Raw genomic sequence first — 17,577 nt, 5'->3', positions numbered from 1 at the left:
AGAGAGCTTCGTCTCTTAGAGAAAAGTTACGATGACGGCGATCGCTTTTACGCCACATTGTGCGAGCATTGAACGAGCCTCCTGCACTCGCAGAAATTAGTGAGCCTTTGTCCAAATAGTGATGAGGTACTACTACAGGATGAAGTATAAATACTGATGCAATGTTACTGTCCAAATAAGGCAAAGTGTGGGTTATCTTGACCCACTTAGGGCCGGTAAAAATTCGTATCAGTGTTACTTGCGTAAAGTGTGTCACTACTTTGATAATATGGCCCATTAATTTCTCCGAGAATTTGGTTCCAAAACCCGAGACTTCATTTCGAGGTGCTATTTGTTATGAACTATCTACGTAATTAAAAAATACATTTGATTAAAAATTTTAAAAATGTTTTGTCCGAAAATATTGTCTGGGAAAAAGTTGTGATCCGTTTTTACTTTTTTTCGGATTGGTCGTGAAATATATCAAGCGTTTGCTTGTCAAGAATTTTGAATGCTTTTGTCTCCCAGAAACTGAATGAACTGATCGACAACAATTTTTTACCGCTTTTAAATAGTTAATTACCCACTTAAAAATTCTACCGCCTTAAAATATACAACTACTGAAAGAAAAACGATTTTTTTCTTGATAATTCGAATCATTTTCATTCACATGAGGATTCTTGCTTGCAATGCTTTATATTTAACAAAAGGATCCTCCGTAGTGATGAGAGTCTCGGCTGCTTACGGTTACGACGGCCCACAGGGCGTCTCGAGCCTCGCAAGTCGTCAGAAGAGCCGTTGCTGTTAGGCCGAGACCGCTCCAGAATACCAAGCAACTTTCATCTTTACTCTACGGATCACTTCGCAGTCTTGCACAACTTTCAACGGCCTTACATGCAAGAGAAAAAAACATCATACTTCTAGCAAACTTAACCATCATACTTCTAGCAAACTTATACCATCATACTTCTAGCAAATTTATACCATCATACTTCTAGCAAACTTAACCATCATACTTCTAGCAAACTTATACCATCATACTTCTAGCAAATTTATACCATCATACTTCTAGCAAATTTAGGCTTCTTTCATGCAAGAGAAAAAAACATCATACTTTTAGCAAACTTAACCATCATACTTCTAGTAAACTTAACCATCATACTTCTAGCAAACTTATACCATCATACTTCTAGCAAACTTAGGCTTAATACTTATAGCAAAGTTAACCAGCATACACTTCTAGCAACTAGTTAAGCAACATACTTCTTGAAAAGTTAACCATTTGTGCATATATTATACTATAGCAAGTATGTGGTAGAAGTGTTTATTGTACTTCGTTTTTTCATAATAATCATAGCGAAAATTTCAAAATGCATCTTCAAAAACACTTCTAACAAAGAATAATCAATAGGTAGAAATCAAGAAAAGTAAATAATTAAAAAAATGATGAGTAATTAAAGTAAATAATGCCCTCGGTGTCATTAACTGGGACAATGGAATTTATTGGGACTCAATCTAAAGTATCGATGGTTTGGGACATCGGTTTGTAGTTCAGGGCGCTTGAAATCTCTGTCAAACAAGTTAAACTATTTCTTTAAAATTTTTGCATAGAACTGTCCGTTTGATTGGTTTATCAGAACAACTTTCGAGCCCGAAACAGAAAAATAATATGCTTGAACAATCTCAAATCGATACAAAGTTTGCTGAAAATTTGGGTAACAATTTTAAAGGGAGAGCCTTTGATTGGAACGTAGTTTAACATTTGAATTTTTGCCCACTTTGACAACAAATTAGAAACCTGGATGACGCACAAGAAACCAATACTGTACATACGATTGTTTTCTTATCATAAACAATTATTATACTCGCATTAATGAAGAGCACTTTTCTATTGTATGACAGAAATTTCCCTCATATTTTCCACTCTGCGCCGTTCTTTTCTGATGAACGGCTGAACTCTTCCATGTAGAAACCATCATTTTTTACCGCAGATATTGATCCGCATGCAAAGTTTATGAGCAGCGGTTCAATGTTCTTACGAAGTTGTAAAGTTTTTCTCACTAGGCGGATCAAAGGCACCCTTTCCTATTAAGTACTGATAAAAATCCTTTGAAGGATCTTGAACTCACGAAATTGCATTTCTTCGACACATCATCTATCACGGAAAACGGTAGCAATTTTGAACTTTATATTGTGAAGTGATGAGTTTATCGATGAAAAATACGACAGTGTTGTAGGGTTGATGAGCTTTAGCCTTCAAAACTCCTTTGATTGGCATTAGGAGTTTTGATGGCCAATGTGCTATTAAAATAAGCTATCGATATAAGAATCCCATATAATAGGCGTGTGCCGGTGTGGAAAGTTGATCTATTAAGGTTTTCAGAATGGCCTGCAAAAATTGTGGTGATGAATTTATACGAAATAAACGAATGAATAATGAAATAATTTCATTTTGACTACGATGTTTCTGTGGTTTAGGAAACAGTTTACTTTCAGTTGTTTTTTTCAGGGCGAATGCAAAGTTCAAAGTTAAACAAAACTATGCTAGTTACGCTTTCTGCACCTAACACTTTTATGACGCTTTCTGAAAAAAACAGACCAGTCCGAAAGTCAGCCATCAAAGTAACAACAATTATTAGTCTTGATTGCATGACTTGCAACTTTTCTGTACAGAAAACACACGCAGATCCTGATGGTTGTAACCAAACAACACCTGCTGGTTGTAACCAAACAACACCTGCTGGTTGTAACCAAACAACACATGCAGGTTGTAACCAAACAACACCTGCTGGTTGTAACCAAACAACACATGCAGGTTGCAACCAAACAACACCTGCTGGTTGTAACCAAACAACCTGCTGGTTGTAACCAGACAACACCCGCTTCTCACAACTCGCTGAGCTCACAGTAGCAACTTCTGAAAGATTTACTGCCTTTGTTTTTCCTCCTTGAAAGTTCAGAAACAGAACTACTCTCGGAGGACTCAACTCAAGATTCAGACGTCTGGAACTTGAAGGTGATACCAATCCTTGCTCGATGTCTGGCTTGTCGGGGAACCTAAATTTTTGCTTAATTTCAAGCGTGTTCTAGGTTTTTTTTCGACAAGTGGTCAGACTGAGTAGCTTTTTTTCTGCTAAGTATAGAAATTTTTTGTGACAAAATCATTTCTGAACAAAGATTTATTTAAATTTCTTCGCAATGTCGCATAATTGTTGCACAAACTAAATTTATTTTAGTGAAGTTAAAATTATCGATGCATTTATAGTTTTTTCGCGTTCTAACATATCCTTTACCAACGTATTTACTGCGTATAAACATTTGCTCTTGTTACTACTTATAAAACTCTCATCTTGATATATCGTTCACCTGAACTAGAAACACACCAATATTGTATTAAGTTTTTCCAGTTCTTTCTAGCGCTGTGTGTCATTATTATTATCATTATCATTATTATTATTATCATTTATTAGCATGTCATTATTTTGTAAAATGTCAATGGAACCTCGCATTTTCAGATGTTCACGTCTTCAAATAATTTAATGGAAACAATCATGAGAAAGTCTCACGATAATATAATTGTGTACAAACGGGGCCTCTGATTAACGTAAATATTATAAACAACTGTTACAACCAGGTGCGAGCTAGTGAAAAAATATTACAAAAGCTATATTACTAAGTACTAATTTATTGAGTACCACAAAAAGTTAGAACTCGTCCTATCAGTTGTTCTCATAGAGGATAAATTTATGCTATATTAGATGAAATGTATAAATGCAAGATTAAATAAATGCCAAATTACATTTCCTGGATCTCATAAAGGATAAATCTCATTGCTAGATTATAAAACTCTATGTTCTACCACCTGATGTCAAGCACCATCTGTTGAGAAGCGAAAGGAACATTCTTTACATTTACAATGAAATAAACAAAGGGTGAAAAAGATCCATCATAGAAGATGATCACTAATGGCGTTCAAATCCCATTATATTTTGCAAAGAACCTTTTTTGTAATTTTCATTCTGGGCACTCAATAAGATTTTATTTTATTTTCTTATTGTTCATATTTTTATCTGATCGTCAATGATTTTATTCACCATGAATTACTACACGCGAAGCACAATTTCCTTTGAGTTGCTGTACATTCAATGATTCAATTCTCCGTCACATTTTACTGAAAATATTTTAATTATTCTGAATTTTATCATTGTCATCTTCTCTCTATGTAATCTTGAATAGATCCAGGAAGCCCGGGACTTTCTTTTGATTCTTTTCTATTCTTTAGAAATCTTTGATCCAAGTAGGCAATAAAGGCTGCGGGTATCCTTCGATATTCCCATCATATCGGCCCGCTCCTGCGAGTCCTGAATGCAGGAATGGGCGCGTGGTGTCTGCCGCAGGATCTCGTCCGTCACTTAGAAAAATGAATAGGTAATATTATCCAAATAAAGACACACTATTTTACCCACAGCACGAGAACAGAGCGAACGTGGCAGTGATACGCCTTTCTTTTTAGCCCATTTTCTCATTTGTGAAAAAAGACGCTACATTGTGCTCGTCATGTCCGTCCGTCTGTCTGTCCGTCTGTGACTTCACGTTTTCGTTGACGAGAAAATGCGCTCCCTGTCACTCACTGCAGTGAGTACTGAGTTATATTTTTTGACTGGACAAACTGGGTCAGGAAGATACACTCAAGATAAAAAGTATATAGTTATTCGGGTAAATTCTCACTAATTTCTGTGAGTGGTCTCTTCGCTTTATCATTCTCGTTTTGATCACAGGGATGACCCACACAGTATAAAAAGTGCATCGTTACTTGGACAGCGATGCATCCCCTCACAGTTGCTTTCTGCGCCGGGCTCGGCGCATAGAAATGTATTCTTTTGCGCGCGCCTCGGAAAGATCGTTTTCGTGAAATATGCTTCATGAACGGCCAGAGTTACGGCTACATGGTACATTTAGTACGCCGCACTCGGGGAGATAAGTGAGACATTGTCCAAATAACGAAGCACTTCTCCCCTTGTGTGCATGGGTCATTTCGACGAAATTTGGCTTAGAAAAATCACGTATCATTGCTACGTCTCTGCTCGCTCTGTCCGTAAGAAAGTGTGTCACTATTTGGACAATATGACTCATTCGTTCTGTGGGTAAGAAAGTGAGTAATTATTTGGACAATATGAAGGATTTATTTTTCTGAGCGTATGCCGAGAGTAAGGCCTCAGCTCCAGATTGTGTTCGCTGAAGGATACACGACGGATTTCGACTTGCGGATGTGGCTTGCAAAAGAACTCGCGCAAAAAAAAAGAAGAATATGTTTTTCACAGGTTTTCGTGAGAAGCGAATCAAATTGCAGGAGGTTAACAGTCAGAAAACTTGATTTACTGAAACAAAAGAACATATTGAATAATATACGAAGCCACAATTACAAATATTATCAGTCATGTAAATATCATTTATCAGGATACAAAATTCATATTATACAATTTAAATGTAAATGAACGGTACCTCACGTGAAAAATTCATTTTTCACGGTTCATAGCACTTGACATTTCGCAAACAACGAAAGCTTCCTTCTCTACTAGGACGTCTGCTTCAAGCCATCAAGTCTGTAAAATTTATTCATCATCTGTCGCCCTACGGCGAAACTTGCCGCTGGAATGTCCGGTCTCTGAGGAGCCCTTGATGTAATTCCTGAGACTTTGATGTAACCATAACAACAGAGGCAGGCTACAACATCAAAACCTAACAGCGCCCATCATGTCGCACGTACCTCAACGTTGCATAAAGGTGCACTACAGCGAAGTTCAAGGCGACGTGGGAATGTTATATTGAATACTTCTTCGTATCGGCTTTTCGAGAGGCTTAGTTTTAACGATGTTTTTGCAGGCATATCCTGCAATCCTGCAGCCATATCCTGCAATCCTGCAGCCATATCCTGCAGCCATATCCTGCAGCCATATCCTGCAGCCATATCCTGCAATCCTGCAGCCCAGCCTCAATCCTACCCAGAAAGCATCAATAAATGCATGTCCGTGCTGATGATTGTAAATGCATGCCCATGCGTGGTGAAAAATCTGATGCTTGAGGGTAGGATTTAATATTTTACATGGGCTTGTAAGAATCACGGCCGATGTAATTCGACAATACTTCTAGGGAAAATTCGCTATATTTTGCGAGTAAAATTTTGATTATTAATTTTAATTAATGATTAATATTTAAATTAAATTTAATTTATGTAATAATAATCAATTGAAATTTGATTATTGATTTGAATTAATGATTATTATTGAAGATTTCGATGCTCGGTACCTTTGTCTGTAGTCTATTGCTTTTCAGAATATGCAAAACATTTGCATAACAGAGAATACGTTGAGCGACCGAAAGACGAGTCATTTTCACAACATAGATAATAAAATTATTGCAAAGCCGTCATAATCTAAAATAGTGTACTTAACTGTTATTGATAATATTATGAAAAAGCTGGAGAAACTTAGAAAAAACTTCTAAAAGAAAGTTCTGAATAAGAATGGCATTCTTTTTAACCAAACTTGTCTAAATAAAGCGCTCTATCCAGAGTATTCAATGGAAAGAGTTTGTTAAGAACTAGAAACATGCTAGACGCTAATTGATGCCTTGCTGACGTTATTGTTTCACTAGATATACTATCAAAATATATGCATATATGGGCTGCCTATATGCATTGTAAATTTTAGCTTTTTTATTTTAAACTTTTCTTAACTCACGACATTGATGCCGTGACCATATTACCTCATTTGATCTCACTTTTCTTAACGCACGACATTCTCCAGTACACTTTTAGAATTGAATGATATCTTACCCAAATTATGACACACATTTTGCCCGTTGTGAGTCATCCTGACCCAGTTTAAGGCTCTCCATTAATGACGTTTCAGTGCTACGTATCTTCTCTGGTTGTGCTGAGGGTGAGATAGTTGGTCAATATTTGAACATTATAACCCACCCTTTTCTCTGAGTGTACGGTTTCCTCCTTACAGTTCAACACGCAAAACTGTTCACAGCTCCCGTGGTGTTCTGGGGCCTAGGTTTTCATTAGTAATCAGAGAGTCTCGGCGATTGCATTAAGATATCAAGGCCTCCCTAAGTCGCTCAAGTGAGGATCCTGCAAGTTTTTTAGAAGCCTCTTTCTCGCACTCGAGTCTTCAAACTTTATAAGAGATCGCATCTTATAAATCCCGTCGACAAATGGAATCACGGCCTCTAGTCTCGGTAGGCTTTACCTCGCACGCCTGCGAGACTCCGTTGCAGAACTTGCCTTTTATTTCTTTTTACTTACATCGTTTTGTCTCGACGCCAGTTTATTTAACGTGTTCAACCTAATGCATAATGCTTGCGTTCAAATGATTCACATTGTTACCTCAGCTGGAATTAAGACGCTGGTAATGAATGCCTTTCATTCAGATTATTTCATACACAATGACTTAACATGAATGATTTCGTTTTACTATTGACCGACGAGATACAATTGCCCACAAATTGCCAATTAGTTGCCGCGCATAATCTTTCTTACAATTATGTCCATTTTGATATGGTATAATCAATTACTTTGTTATTAAAAACTAAATGAAGACTCAAACATCAAAAGCTGAACATGTATCATATTTTCGTTGCATTAACGCGTCTTCCGAACACGCTTGTAGCCAGGGTGTATATTATATTATATTTCTTGAGCGCATAGAGGTCTTGGGAGGGGTCGTTGCTGTCCGTAAAACTGCCGGCGCACCAAACAAACTTGGCGCTTCAGGTCACAACTCAAACAATTTTTGAAACTGGAGGGAGATTTTTGCTGGTGGACTGGCAAGTTCAACTAGACTTGCGCTCGTATTTTAGCTAAAGTAGCCAAATTAGGCCAGTGCCTGTAAAGACTCAAAATTAACCGACGTAGACCTAGCCAAGGCTGTGATGCTGCAATTATCTAGTGCACATTTGATGTCTAGGGTCTAGGATGAATATGTGGGTCTAGGGTGAATCAGTTATTGGTCAAATCTCAGTTACCGGTTCGTTTTGAAATTGGGCCTACCCTCGTGCTCGGAAAAAGATAACGAAGAATAAATAGTCAATCAATTCTATTATGCATATGTGTGTGAGTCAATATATGTGGTCCATATCTGTTAGTCCCATTAGACACAGATATTAAATATATGTGTGGATTTTTACCTAAAATACTATCAATACATTGAACGATTTTTTTATATGAAGCTCATTTTCAAATTACTTAATTATGTACTTGGAAATAGCGTTTTTAATAGTTAACTTTAGGATATGGAAACGAACAGTTCTGAAGCCATTGTATTTGCCAGAACATCTTCCGATATGTCAACATTTTAAATCTAGCATATATACAAAAACTGTACACTTCACCGACTTATAACTAAAACAATGAGGAAGTGATATTTCTCATCAGATCCATTAAATATGTGAAAGTTTCCCCAATTGAATTTTATCAAGAAAAGAAAATATGCCAAAAATTTTCATGAGAATCCTTGTAGATTATTTAATTTTTTTACGAGGCAGGTTGCACAACGCGCACAAACGTATTAAATTTTTAAAATAAATATAATAAATTGGCGTAAGCTTTGACTTGTTAAAATATGGTTAATGCCGTTCTGAAGTTATCTGAATTTCATTAATATCTGATATCTGGATCTTGTTAATAAAAATATTATATCGTTGCGGTTAGGTTTTTTTTTTTAATCGGAAGTGAACATCAAATAAATATATTTGTCAGTCGGCATTTCCATTTATTATAAAGGATACAATTAATTCCCTATGGTTATTATCAGCCAGTGGTAATGACCATCATTACAGGGTAACGATGGTAATCTTTTATATACTAGTAACTCAGCAACTAATTTTTAGGTCATAAAAACTGTTCTTATTATAATACAAAAAGCACGGGAGTCAAAATTCTCTTTACAGTATTTACAAGTCTCCAATAAATGCTTTTCAAATTTAGTTATGTGAATCGGTTCAATCCATACGTTTAGGCGAAAGAAAATCTAGATATTCCTTTGGAAGTGAGATCATTCTTTCTGCTATAAACATATTACAATTTATTTTTTTGCTTTTCTCACGTTGTCCGGAATTAAATATTCACTATAATCTCGGAATGAATTTAACGTTTCAAGAAAAACTGTTTCAGATTCATTATGAACAACATTAAAAAAATGCACTCAAAGCGCGCAGCATGGGCAGGTATTGGAATAAATTCTTGTGGCATCATTCATTACCCACGTTCCATTCATCTCTCGTCATAACACTAGTTACAATAACGATTTAACTATTTCCAACTTATTAAATGAATTTAAATAGCTACTCTCCTCAAAGAAAATGATATTTTAACTGCAGCATCGTGCAGTTATTGTCTCTGCATTTCAGTTCTGAATTTATTAGTTTGGCTCGGGTTTTAACGGAAGATAATTTTTCAATTAAAATTCATTGGGTGCTATTCGAATTTTTTATACATTCTTGACATGCGTTGCGTTTAGGACGCCCGACGAAAATGTTTCTTTGGAACATTTCATGTTTTACTATTTATATTTTATATTAAAACTTAACCAACAATATTCTGAAAATGTGGTTTCGATTACAATTTTATGTGAAGGCATCTCAAATTCAATTATTGAGCTTGTACTTCACGCTGCTAACGAGATGGTGATAATATATATCGTTTAAATCAAATATTGCAAGTAAATGCCTAACCTGAGAGAGCTGCAAATATATTTGATGGCTACAGCCTCATCAATTAACAAAGAAGAACCAGCAGCACACAAATATCTGGTAGGTATAAAATTGTGCACACCGAGACGCCTTTCCTCCTGATAAAACCTTAGCTTTTATTATTAGTATCAAGTATCATCAACGCTATTAATGCCGTATCTTTTATTTAAATTTCATATATCTTTATTCATATTATTTTGCTTTGTGCATTGCAAAAATGCTGGTAACATTGAGCCAGTTTTTATTATATGAAGTCTTGAAATTCATAGGCATTTAGGTTTCATCCGTAAAGATCCCATCAAGATTAAAGCTAACAAGCATGACATTATATACACAAAATTTACTTCTTGGCCAAGGTTAACGTAAGTCGAAGTATATATTTAAAGTATAGATATAAATTAACTTTTGAACCTACGATTAAATCTTTATAGAATCTCTGACAAATGTAACAATTTTTTATTATAAAATTTCAATTGAAACTCGAGCGTACGCATGTAGTGCAATGAACGCCTCGCGATGAATGGGCTCCCTCGAAGCAAATAACCGTTAAAAAACGTTCAATAGACGTAATTCACTCGTTTAAACGTTTAATCAACGTTGAATTACCGTCTGGTGCCTGGTGAGTTTATACATAATTTATTTTCGATTCATATGAAAATGGCTTCCTTTAAGATGAAAGTTTTCAAAACAACATTCAGTCAACAAAAAGTCAACATTCCATCGACGTTGATTCAACGGCAGAATCCTTGTCGATTGAAACATCAATGATGAGCAATTCAATAGATTCTGTTATCGGAATCATACGTGAACGCTTGATCGAACATTAATAATGAACAATTTATTGAATAAATGGACATTCAATAATGAACGTTTGGTCGACCGTTAATAATGAACAATTTATTGAGTGAATTGACAGTTAATAATGATTATTGATCGAACATTAATAATGAACAATTTATTGAATAAATGAACATTCAATAATGAACGTTTGATCGAGCATTAACAATGACCAATTTATTGAATGAATTATTATTAATAATGAACGTTTGGTCGACCGTATCAGAGGGTAGCAGCAGCGAAGGAAGCGACGCTCATGAGGGCGGTGAGGGCAAGGCCGAGGGAAAGCTCCTGAGGGGAATGGCCGCCATGTTGCATCGCTGCTGGGTGCTCGCCTGTGTGATCAATTTTAGATTGCATTAGCTAATAACTTTATATTGCAGATTTCAGGCTTATAATTTATAGATATTATTAGATTTGATTGCAATAATGAATAACTAATTTAAATATGTAAGCAGCCAATATTTAGGTTTCTTAATACTCACGTAATGTTATTATTTGATATTTTTTCAAGTAATTTGTAATAAGGATATATTTGGAAGATAATATTTAATAATACGCCAGAGACAATAGTAGATCCAATTTACCGTCCAACATCTCTGCCTCATTCATGCAATTGTTATATATTAAAATTAAAGGGCAACTTCAAATCTTAAAATACACTAATTTTATAATAATTATTTAGCGATTACATCAATCAGCTCCATCGATGTTAATTAGCAGTTGCACGAAGACATCATTCAGGCTGTTATGGACAATTGTTATTCACCATTTACCTTCACAGCCACAAAATGTGATGTCCTTGTTTCTGAGGATTGATTATCAGTCCCTATACTTTCAAACAAAGTTAAGAGATCGTAAGTTTATCAGCCAATCATTGACGGCCTTTCAAGCAAAATCCACCAATCATAGATAAGAAAATAGAGCGTTAGTATTTACGTTCACTTAGTGAGTTTTGAAAGTATGGCCCCTGAACTGTGGAAAACAACCGACAAGCTTAGGATATTTGCTATGACGAATCTGCCAGGAGTATCACTGATATATGTTGGGACCTTCATCACCGTTCTGCAGGATGTGTACGATGACAGACATATCGAGTGTATCACTGATACCGCTCTGAAGTTAATCACCGTTCAGGATGTGTAGGATGACGCACCTTTCGAGTGTATCACTGATACCGCTCTGAAGTTTAACTACCGTTTAGGATGTGTACGATGACAGACATATCGAGTGTATCACTGATACCACTCTGAAGTTAATCACCGTTCAGGATGTGTACGATGACGGACCTATCGAGTGTACCTATCACTGATACCGCTCTGAAGTTTATTTACCATTTAGGTAATTAAAAATTAATCATTATATTATTATTATTATTATTATTATTATTATTATTATTATTATTATTATTATTATATTATAATTATATTATTAATTAATATAATTAACTAAAAGTATGATGACGGACATATCTAGTGTATCACTGATACCGCTCTGAAGTTTATTTACCATTTAGGTAATTTAAAATTAATCATTATATTATTATTATTATATTAATTAATATAATTAACTAAAAGTATGATGACGGACATATCTAGTGTATCACTGATACCGCTCTGAAGTTATTCACCGTTCAGGATGTGTACGATGACGGACTTATCTAGCGTATCACTGATACCACTCTGAAGTTAATCACCGTTCAGGATGTGTACGATGACGGACTTATCTAGCGTATCACTGATACCACTCTGAAGTTATTCACCGTTCAGGATGTGCACGATGACGGATGTTGTTATCTAGTGTATCACTGATACCGCTCTGAAGTTAATCACCGTTCAGGATGTGTACGATGACGGATGTTGCGGGCGCGGAGCTCGGACTGCAGGAATAAGAGCCTGAGTCGCGCTCAGACGCGTTGCGGATGAGGAGGTTGGTCGATGTTTGGGGACCCTTCTCTGTAACAACGTTAACGCCGCCTCGCTCGCTGTCGTAGCTGATGATCTATGTCACAAATCAGAATTTTGAGAATTAAAATAAACACAATTCAAATCAGAATTTTGAGAATTAAAAATAACACAATTCAAATCAGAATTTTGAGAATTAAAATAAACACAATTTATTGCATGCGTTATTGCAAACTGTTTCAATTGTGGCTGATAACATTCAGAATAAATAAAAAATATCCTGAGGATTACTGTAATGGAATTTGCCTTGTGGTTCCTCTTAGATACCTATATTATATGATAAGGTTGTAAAATGGCCAAGACTACATAGCAATAAAATGTATTGGTCTTCAGAGTGGATATATACAAATTTAGATAAAAAGTTCATGTAGCATAAAACCGATTTCATATAATTGTTATGCTTCCATATGGCAGCTCCCACCTTATTATTCCATATGGCAGCTCCCACCTTATTATTCCATATGGCAGCTCCCACCTTATTATTCCATATGGCAGCTCCCACCTTATTATTCCATATGGCAGCTCCCACCTTATTGTTATGCTTCCATATGACGAAGTCTGGAGGCCGAGGCGTGTAGTCCACGACGCACGTCAGGTTGATGCTGCTGCCTCTGTTGATGTACACGTCAGGACCTCCTAGGATCCTCGTCTGCGGTTCTGACGAGGGTAAGATGTTACCAAATTATTTTGAGTTATAAAACGAAATATCAGTAAAAATGTAAAAAAAAATTCAAATAAATAAATTATTGGTAGGAATTCAAAGTAAAAAAGAAAAATTTATACGCATTTTCAATAGGGAATTCATGTTTTCAACTTCAGAAGAATAGTTTATTAATTTACAATAAGTTACTCCTTGTTGTATGTGATCATGAATGCGTTTAAAAAACGCGAAAAAAAACCCGGAATTTTGCATGCTATGAAAAAAACTTGAATTAGTAACCTCCGGAAATTGTAAAAACTCATATTAGGATTTACTCACCAACAACATCAAGCCAGAGCGAGTGTTTGATGGGCGGTGTGGTGGACACTTGACACTCGTAATGGCCAGAGTCTCGCACCTGTGCAAACTTGATGGTCAGCGGCCAGTCCTCTGAACCTGCGACGTGTTCTGCCCTGAACCGCTGGTCGCTCGTGTAGGTGTAGCGGCCAACCGTTAGCAGGTGCAGGTCTCGGTGACGTAGCCAGGATACCTGCAACAGGTTCTAGTGTCTTAAAATTGGTGATAATGGTTGCACCAGGTTCTAGTGTCTTAAAATTGGTGATAATGGTTGCACCAGGTTCTAGTGTCTTAAAATTGGTGATAATGGCATCCAAGCTGGCTAGATATGCTCCAGAACCGGAAAAAATATAAAATATAACTCAGTACTCACTGCAGTGAGTGATAGAGAGAGCATTTTCTCGTCGACGAAAACGTGAAGTCACGGACGGACAAACAGACAGACAGACAGACAGACGAACAGACATACGGACGGACATGGCGAGCACAATAGCGCTTTTTTTCATAAATGAGAAAATGCGCTAAAAATGGCAACCTAACTAGAAAATATGGTATTCATATGAGGTTAAATGTAATTAAACTAGCAAAGACACCAACTGGCTGAAATACGAAGCTAACTTGCAAAATGCCAACCAAACTGGCGAAAAAAAAAATTGACAGTAATACCAATCAAACTATCAATGATGCCAAATGTATAATAACACCTGAACAAAGTACCAAATGTTGGTATTCAAATAAGTAACTCAATTTGAACGATTACTATTTTTATTGTTCTAACAGTAAATAATACACACTATAAAGATTTGAAGGCAGATGATTGAGTTTTCATATTTCTCTAAAATTTGTTAATATTTAACTCATATGTTAAGATTTACTCATATAAAATATGACAATATTTTACTCACGGTTCTATTCCCTATCTAAAATTTGTTAATATTTTACTCATATATTAAGTTTTACTCATATAAAATATGACAATATTTTACTCATATGTTAAGATTTACTCATATAAAATATGACAATATTTTACTCATATGTTAAGATTTACTCATATAAAATAAGACAATATTTTACTCATATGTTAAGATTTACCCATATAAAATAAGACAATATTTTACTCACGGTTCTATTCCCTATCTAAAATTTATTAATATTTTACTCATATGTTAAGATTTACTCATGTAAAATATGACAACATTTTACTCATATGTTAAGATTTACTCATATAAAATATGACAACATTTTACTCATATGTTAAGATTTACCCATGTAAAATAAGACAATATTTTACTCATATGTTAAGATTTACCCATATAAAATAAGACAATATTTTACTCACGGTTCTATTCCCTATCTGATTGACCCTGCAATTGAGGCGCGCCGATTGGTCGACCAGGGCCGTGACGTTGCCTGATCTCTCGACATCAAAAAATGGACCTGGCGGCAACTGATCAACAAAAGGCGGCATGTGGTTGTGCTCTTCATGGTCGTAGACTTGCTTCGTCGGAGGACCACCAATTTTTCTGAACTTTAGCTCCTTTTTCAAAATAGGGATTGTTCTTCGTCTTCTTAATTTGTTGTGAGTGTTGTTGTCCAAGATTGTGGATTGGTGCGAAAACCAGTTTTTAAGATTTGGTTTATGGGGCCTTTGAGATGTGAGATCTTCCTGTGAACTGCTGTCTCTCCAATAATTGTTCGTACTTGTGCACCAAACTGGAAATAGAAAAGTAAAAATCTCGCTAAAGAATTAATCAATCCAGAATGTAGAAACAAAAACTCAAAATAAATTCAATAAATCTTCATCAAAAGCTCTTGGAAAATACAAAAATAGCTATATCATTAGTATTCTTCAATTGCATTTTAACCAAGAATTTCTTAGAATTTATTATTTGACGACTGTGTCGGCTTCGGGTAACTACGACTCAATGAATAAAAATATTTATAACATTTAGAATCAAAACTTAATTGATTGAATTATAGTATAATTAAATACGTTTATCATCAGAGTAAAATTGATAAGACTATAGTATGAAATATTATGATTAGAATAAGAATGAAATTAAAAAGGTGGCTATAGTATTAAATATAATGTTCAGAATAAGAATCGAATTAAAAAGATGACTATAGTATGAAATATAATGTTTAGAAGAAGACTTGAATTAAAAAGATGACTATAGTATTAAATATAATGTTTAGAATAAGAATCGAATTAAAAAGATGACTATTGTATGAAATGTAATGTTTAGAAGAAGACTTGAATTAAAAAGACGACTATAGTATTAAATATAATGTTTAGAATAAGAATCGAATTAAAAAGATGACTTTACTATAAAATATCATAGGTATTTAAAATAAGAATCTAACTATAAAGATGACTATAGTTTAAAATATGATGTTTAGAAACGAATCGAATTAAAAAGAAGACTGTTGTATAAAATATAATGTTTAAAATAGGAATCGAATTAAAAAGATGACTGTAGTAAAAAATATAATTTTTAGAATAAGAATCGAATTAAAAAGATGACTGTAGTATAAAATATAATAATTAGAATAAGAATCGAATTAAAAAGACGACTGTAGTATAAAATATAATAATTAGAATAAGAATTGAATAGAAAAGATATTCATATGAATTGGAAATGTTATAACAGAATTATTATCTTTTTAATTATAACCAATGCGAATTAAATTGATTGTTTGAAATGTAATGAAGTACGTTTAATATCAAAGTGAAATTGATAGGACTACAGTGAAAAATATAATAATTAGAATAAGAATTAAACTGAAAAGATATTAACAATGATAAGATTTTGGTATGAAATATAATGTTGAGAATAATAATTATATTGAAGAGAATATCGGTATAAATAGGTTATAACAGACATGCCAGAAATTAAAAGAAGAGGCTGGATGACCAGCATTTATTATCAGAGTATAATTGAAAGTACATAGTATGAAAAATATAATGTTTAGAATAAGAATTGAAAAGATATTAATATAAATAAGTAATGTTATAAGAGACACACCAGAGAGGAAGAGAAGAGGCTATATGACCAGCATTTATTATCAGAGTATAATTGAAAGTACTATAGTATGAAAAATATAATGTTTAGAATAAGAATTGAATTAAAAAGATATTAATATAAATAAGTAATGTTATAACAGACATACCAGAGAGGAAGAGAAGAGGCTGGATTACCAGCACGGCTGAGAAGCTCTTCATCGCGACGGCTTCATGCCGGGGCGGCTGCGGGAGATCTGTCGAGCAATAGATTATTTATTTATTTCAACATTATTTATGATAAAAATAAATATTATATTAGTGAAGATTCGCGAATTGACATCATAAAAATCTATTCTGGCGATAATAATTTTTAAAATTATATTCTAATGTGAATAAAAGACAAAAGTTTATGAATAGTGTAATGCCGGGCTTTGCTATTCATGTCCATTACGTGTCAGGCTAAACTTAATTATTTTTTTAACACTTTGCAGCAGAAATCTTAGAATGTTAGCCAAAATTACCACTGTCATGATGATGTTTTTAAATATATCATATTTTATGTTATAATGGTGTAAAATTATCNCTCTGCTCATGCCAGTCTCTCCTCATGCCAGTCTCTCCTCATGCCAGTCTCTGCTCATGCCAGTCTCTCCTCATGCCAGTCTCTCCTCATGCCAGTCTCTCCTCATGCCAGTCTCTCCTCATGCCAGTCTCTCCTCATGCCAGTCTCTCCTCATGCCAGTCTCTGCTCATGCCAGTCTCTGCTCAAGCCAGTCTCTGTTCATGCCAGTCTCTGCTCATGCCAGTCTCTGCTCATGCCAGTCTCTCGTTAATCTTCAGCAACTGCGAGTACGACTAATGACTTGGTTTTTTATCAACTGGATATTATTCATTGCTTAGTCTTGAAAATGATCCAATAATTGATCTTGATCCATGATCCGATTGATATCCGCAGTATTAGGGAACTTATTATTCTGTGGTAATAGCAAAGAATACTACTAAATAGTTACTGATACTTATACTTATATTACTATAACTTA

General features: G+C 34.8%; 1 protein-coding gene across 1 annotated transcript; it reads right to left on the bottom strand.

Annotated features, from left to right (window-relative positions):
• Positions 1-10,679: 10,679 nt before the first annotated feature.
• Positions 10,680-16,784, bottom strand: LOC108681656 (hemicentin-1). The gene is made up of 6 exons (XM_018170709.2): positions 16,705-16,784; positions 14,873-15,246; positions 13,516-13,726; positions 13,066-13,193; positions 12,405-12,573; positions 10,680-10,907 (listed from the first exon to the last, which is right to left on the bottom strand). Exons 1-6 carry the CDS (start codon positions 16,754-16,756, stop codon positions 10,795-10,797), a joined length of 1,047 nt encoding a protein of 348 aa, XP_018026198.1. The 5' UTR covers positions 16,757-16,784; the 3' UTR covers positions 10,680-10,794.
• Positions 16,785-17,577: the final 793 nt, after the last annotated feature.

This window comes from Hyalella azteca, unplaced genomic scaffold, assembly GCF_000764305.2.
Source record: "Hyalella azteca isolate HAZT.00-mixed unplaced genomic scaffold, Hazt_2.0.2 contig10572, whole genome shotgun sequence".
NCBI lineage: Eukaryota > Metazoa > Arthropoda > Malacostraca > Amphipoda > Hyalellidae > Hyalella > Hyalella azteca.
The sequence above is the reverse complement of the archived record's forward strand: the minus strand, read 5'-3'. Positions and strand labels throughout refer to the sequence as shown.